The 6652-nt window shown below is 33.6% G+C and overlaps 1 protein-coding gene across 1 annotated transcript; it reads left to right on the forward strand.

Moving 5' to 3' along the window:
* The first annotated feature begins 3274 nt into the window (after positions 1-3274).
* On the forward strand, positions 3275-6558 carry LOC142342050 (uncharacterized). Its single transcript, XM_075393226.1, has 2 exons — positions 3275-4001; positions 6052-6558. Exons 1-2 carry the CDS (start codon positions 3292-3294, stop codon positions 6455-6457), a joined length of 1116 nt encoding a protein of 371 aa, XP_075249341.1. The 5' UTR covers positions 3275-3291; the 3' UTR covers positions 6458-6558.
* The last annotated feature ends 94 nt before the right edge of the window (positions 6559-6652 follow it).

Consider the following 6652-nt stretch of genomic DNA (forward strand, 5'->3'; position numbering starts at 1 on the left):
GTTTACCACGAAAGTTCGACAAAGACAAACATTTCTGTGTTTAAAGAGAACCAAACTCTGATAAAAAAAAGATGTTTCTGAAGTTGAAAATTTCTGTAAAATCAAGAACACAATCAAGCGGTTAAATATATAGTTGCACCCTTCTGATATCAAGGGAAACAGGCTACTAATTTTAAATTTTACATTTTTTTCTCATCTGTTTGCGGTCAATTTGATGTGATTTATGATGCTATTGGAGGAAATTTTGTAGCATCTGAAAAATAATTGCTCTCTCTAATTTTTTTAGCAGAAAGAATTTTTTTGAATAAATGGGTAGAAAAGGCATGATTGGCTGAATCCTTCCCTCTCACATAGTTTTGGCACTGTTCCTACTTCTGTTGTATTCATTAAAACAGATGAAAATGACCTAAACCATGCTTGTTCGTTTTTGGAGTTAATAGCGAAGTGACGTATTGCGATATGCAAGATATGCACGAAAGATTTTTTTCTGCTCAAAGTTTTCAGTTTAAGAACAGGAACAGTAGAAGAGTTCAATTGCTTGACTTTTTATACCTCTCTGCTTCAAAACTGAAGTGTAAAACAGTGTAAAACTTGTTTTGAAGCAAGAAAGTGAAATAATAATCTTTATTTGAAAAAAATCTTTTATTTTATAGAAATTTGAAGAAGATGATCTTTAGAAGTTGTTCGAAACGATGAATTGGAGTAAAAGAATTTATTTCACAAGTTGAAGCATTATCTATTGCTTGAGTTTTTATACTGTGAGCTGGAAACACGCCATTTTTTTAGTTGAATAAACTGCTGATTTTCTATTACTCACTGTTTTGTTCCTCACTGTTTTGTTTTTGTAACAATGAGTCATCCTAATTAGTTTATTTTAAATAAATATTTGTCATACGAATCTCATTGGTCTACAGCTTGTTTCACGAGAATGCTGCTGCGTTTTGCCTAGTTAAAGTATTTATTAAGTACCAGTTTTACAGTTTGTTTTTTTTTGTTTTTGTCGCTTGAGTTCGTGCAAGCTGATGTTATAGACGCTGCTAAAGGCACCTTGAGGCGGAACTGAACTCTAAAAAGATGGATCTGTTTGAAGATATTTGACAAAAATGCTGCATCTTGGAACGTAAATTCAATACATAGGTAAACACAGGTATGCGTTTTCACACCCATTATTGCTCACTATCTGCTAATAATCTCAGCAAAGGCTTACATTGCTCGAATCAATGTACATTTTGAAAGTTACTGATAAATTGGATTTTTTAAAGTGGGCATTTTTACTTTGTTATTGTATATATTTACTTTGTAATAATGCAATTGAAACCGTTACCTTACAATTCGGATCACACTTATAGCTGGGAAAGGCATAGGGGTTGAAGAGACTATTTGTTTTCGCGTATGTTTGTCGTTTTTCTGGCGAGTCTTTATGTTTTTATTTTGTTTTTGTTTTCAGTTTATTCCTATTTGTGACACATGCTTTCATTTTCCAGTTACACAATTTATTGAGTTCATTTAATTAATTTAATCATTTAATCAAATTAATTTGCTATGCTGAAGATTTATATGAAAAAGTATAATAATTTTTATACTTTCTATGAATTTTCAGCATAGAAAAATTAAAATGGAAGGTATTCGCTCAATAAATTTTTAAACTGCGTTGGAAAATGGAAAAAAGTTTCACAAAAAAAGAATAAATTGAATAAAATAAAATGAAAAGATAATCAAGGACTTGCCAGAAAAATTCCAAATTTACACGCGAAATTAAATAATCTCTTCAACCCCTATTTCTTTCCCTGCTATAAAAGTGATTAAAATTATGGGGCAACGGTTTTAATTGCAGTTTTACAAAATAAATATACACCATAACAAATTAAAAATGCCCACTTTAAAAAAATCCAATTTATCAGTAACATCAATACGTCAGATAATTTTGACCGAATTTTTATTTCTCGCCTTATTTCTGGAGAGAACTCTTTCCCGGGTCGAGAAAAAATTGGAAAAATATGTAAGATAAGCGGTGAAAAGTTGGTCTCTCACCGCAGATTTTGTACAGAATTTTGCGGTGAAATGCGGTGAATGTGGTGAAATTAAGTAAGTTTACCGCTTACTCTAGTGGTGAAATTACGTAAATTCGCCGCCTAGGAAAAGTTTCAAAAATGTATGATTATTCGTGGGTAAATTTTCCGTGTGTCTTTAATAAATGTATCGATGAACAAAAGACACTTCGAAGTGTTTTCTAAGCGCTGAAATTATGTTATTTCAACACTAAGTTAAGCGGTGAATTTGTGTAATTTCATCGCATTCACCGCTTATCTGACATAATTTGGGCAATTTTTTTCAAAGCGGTGAATTTGTGTAATTTTATCGCTAAATTCAGCGGTAAAATTATGTAATTTCACCGCTACCAGGCGATAAAGATTTTTTCATCGCTTTCACCGCCTGATTTACATAATTTCAGCGCATTCACCGCTTATCTTACAAAATGTTCCGCATTCACCGCTTATCTTACATAATTTTGCGTTGAATGGCGGTGACACCTCGACCCGGGTTGGAATTTAGAGAGAGCTGAAACAGAGAACAAAAACGTTTAACTTCTCATAGTTTTATAGAACTCTCTTTTTTGTCCATTCACAAAAAAATGAGACAAATTTCAGAAACCAAACACTAGATTTAAATTTTTTTCGGTTTTGTAATTTTATCATCTATAAATTCTATGAGGAATTGTTTTTCAAAGATTAGCTGGGATGTGAAAAAAGGGCCAAAAACAATTTATCAGAAAAATATTGAGCGGAATCGGAGCTGGAAGCGATACGCCATTTTTAATGATTGATATCTTTTCAAATGATTATAAACGGCCAATCAGAGATACTTATGCACATTTCTATTTTACTGGGGAGAATTTTAGTCGAATTATAATTCAATATTTCTGCACCAGATGAGTAAAATAAAAGAACAATTAGAATTGCATTAATAATAACGATCTCCAACCATGATAAGTTATGGTTATTTAATATAAATTCTAGCTAACTTTTTCAACATTTTAATTAACCAGCGCACTGTTGTCGCTAGGTCTTCTAGAAGTTTCTAGAAGCTAGTTATTTTCAATTAGTCCGGCGCATTAATACTTCATTAAAAGTTTGAGTGTAATGTAACGCCTCACAATAAATCACATTCAAAAATACAAATTGATCAAGCTTGTATTAGTTTTCTCAATTTGATATGTATTAGTATGTTTTACTTTTCTTCACGTTTATTTAGTTCTGTCAGTAACCTACTTAGTTTTTACACAGTGCAGTAATGTTTAAGATGAGCTGTCGTTTAGTTTGTCGTTATCGTACATTTTTCATATCTCGAACCTCTAAAAACCACAAAATAATAATTTTGAGCGTATTGGTTATCATATTTCTACTCCTGTGTTTGTTCTTTGAGCATAAATCAAAAAAATTACCGATTATTGATGTTCCAATAAAATTCTTCAAACCACCTGGTCCCTTTAAATCGGTTATCGACCATCCTATATCCCCAAAAAGCCAGACTTTGTTTCTCGAATTCGGAGCTTTGCGTATGACAATTCCAGCAATAATTTTAATTTCTGCTAGCGATAGTGATTTCGTTTGGAAGTTAAAATATTTGAATGCAAGTTTGAATTTTATCACAGACCGGTTAAAAAATTTAGCTTTGGCAAATGAAAAGTTTGAGCCAATCAGAGAAGAGCTGACAGAAGTTGACTATAAGCTCGAATTTCTTAAAAAGAGTAATTCACGTCGAAAAATCAATTTGAACAATTTTGGTGAACTCCAGAGTAAAAGTCCAAACTTTGAACCCTTTCTAGAATCACTCGGAGATTGGTATAGAACAATGAAGAATCTTTACAACACAGAAATGGCCTTTGAGATCAAAGAATGTTCGAAGAGACTGCGTGACCTTGAAAATCAGATTGCTCATCGGATTTACCAAGTACAACATGGCGAATTATGTGAACAAAGCAGTGGTTTGTTGCAATTGAGGTAAGCATCTCTTTGGTTTTTCGAATTTTTGACACTAATTTTCTCTAAACGCTCTATCGATAATTTCATGTTTTGAATTGCTTTTTTGAATCCTTTAAAAGATCGATTTATGCTACTTTATTTTTCTCTTCTTTTCTTATTTCCCTTGACTTGCATGTACAGTTTCAACTTTTAAAAAAACTATATGTGAATTTTGTTGTTAAATAAACATACTATAATGAATAAAAGTGTTAAAATTAAAAAAAAACAAGATTGCTGAAGAAATTCATGTGCGCCTGAACGCTGAGCATAAAATAACTATTCATAATCAAAATGGCCTTTCTCTTCTTATTACGCATTGGTCAAGTATACTTGTAGCAGTCATTGAGATTCTGACTTCAAACGTTTCTAATATGGTTTTAAAAAATCACAACAAAAACCGCTGACAACCAAGAAACCTCAGATTATAGTGCATTTGTAAAAAAGTGGACAAATGGGCGAAAGACTATGTAGAAATTTATCTTAAACTGCAAATCCCTGAAAAATGTATTGGTAATCGAAAAATAGCTCTCAGGTTTAACAACTGACTGACCGCCGAAAAAACTGGCAAACACACAGCTGAACTTGGACTAAGAGAAACGGCCCCAAATTGCTTTCAAATGACCACACTCAATCACAATTTGGATTTTTCAAGGCATACTGGAACGCCCAGGTTGCAGTCCCGACCAAAATTGCATACGATCAGACACTCACAGACAAAAGTGGCCTCTGATTAGACCAACGCAGACAAAAAAGACCTCTGATTAAACTATCGTGCGCTCAAAAACGCCTCCAATCTGCGTACAAAATAGTCTAATCATAGAACCAATTTAAACATGAACAAATCTCTTAATGTCGCTACAATATATTTATTTCGTAAAATTGCATATTTCAGTCTTATGTTTGAACTAAATTCAATTTCTCAGAGTATTGCTATTGAAAACACGGATCTTTTCCGTTGGAGCCCCCCTTACCTTATGCTCCCCCACGTACACAGCACGTGCCATTACGTAGTAAATTAGTATGTATAAATATGACACGTGCGTCGGGGGTGCAAATAATATGCACCCACTAAGCTGGGGCACAAACGGAAAAGATCTGGCAGTACTTAGATAGCTTTCTATGAAAAAATCATTTTTTTACCGTTATTTAAAATTAGTTATAAATGGGGAACGGCAATTGCTTTTAGCTGGTACCTTGGTTCTTCTGTATTTTTGCGTCTTGGCAGAAAAACATCTGTGATTTATTCTGATCGGACTACTGATTAGACAAGTGCAGACCAATTGACCATTGCCGAGACTAAGGTGCGCACGACCAATTTCACAGACCAGAAATATACAAACAAATTTTAATAATTGCAACAGAAACCAGTTTTCTATTTTCACTGTCCCGCAAGCAATTATCATATTTGTCTTTTTTTGCAAATTATGAACCATTGCTTATTATTTTTCTAAAATTTGAATGAATTTTATGTTTTATATCAATATCAAAATGTGTCCACTTTAATTCTAATACTGACGTATGAAAGAGAAAACCGTTTTCGAGGTTAGTTAGCTGTAGAAAAGGAACGGTGTCAAAAAAAACTTCAAATTCTTTTTCCAAAGAGTCAAGAAAGGTATATCTAGGGGATTTAATCCCAGAATCGACTCCTTTATTTGTCTTAAAAGGCTAATGGGACCCCAGAAGTCACAAAAAGTTGGTCTACTATTCTATTTTACTCTTCTTTTTGTTCCTTTGACCTGCATGTACAGTTTCAACTTAAAAAGACTATATGTGAATTTTTTGTTATATAAATATACTATAATAAATAAAGTCCGTTAAAATAAAAAAAACAAGATTGCTGACAAAAGTCATGTGCGCCTGAACGCCGAGCATTAAAGACTGTCTTTCAACATTTTTAACTTTTTTTAGTTTTTGATCTAGTTGATTGCTATAACAAACTCTTTATTCATTTTTTTTAAATATAACTGGATTTCATTTCCTATTTCTAGATTTCATTAGAAAAACCAAAGAGCTGGATGCCAAACTCCAGAGATTTTGATTTTTATGTCATTCTGGGCTTCGGCAGTTCTTTACATCGTTTTGCGTCGTGTATCGCAGTGGCTATTCAAATTGGCGTTCCTTGTTTATTGGACGACACGCTCTTTCCTTACGACGAGGGCCACCTTTTTAAATATTACAACAACAGCAAAATTTGCCCAAGAGCTGAGAGGCGGAACAAACGGACTCCATTTATTGCGAGGGTTCCGCCTAAAAACGTGGCCAAGTACACGTTGCTTAACATTCCTCCAGAAATTAAATCTTCGCTTGAATTTTGCCACGAAGATCCCGCTGCGTGGTACCGGGGTGTGATTTTGAAACATATGCTGTTTCCTAGTGATTTCACAAGGAAAACAGAGGAGAGATTTGTGCAAATGGGAAGCGTTTCCAGTGATTAAGGTTGTACCCTTTAAAAGGTAAATCAGTTGTTATAATGCTTCAAGTTGAGGTCCCTGGCCCAAGGTTAATATGTCCAGACTATCAACGAACGAGTGTTTGGTTGTTGGCACTTTCTAACGTTTAAAAATCTGGTGAGCTCAAGAATTTCTGATCATTGTAGCACCAAAGTCTGAAAATATGTGTTTTGGGATGGG

This window comes from Convolutriloba macropyga, chromosome 7, assembly GCF_964194025.1.
Source record: "Convolutriloba macropyga chromosome 7, txConMacr16.3, whole genome shotgun sequence".
Lineage (NCBI taxonomy): Eukaryota > Metazoa > Xenacoelomorpha > Acoela > Convolutidae > Convolutriloba > Convolutriloba macropyga.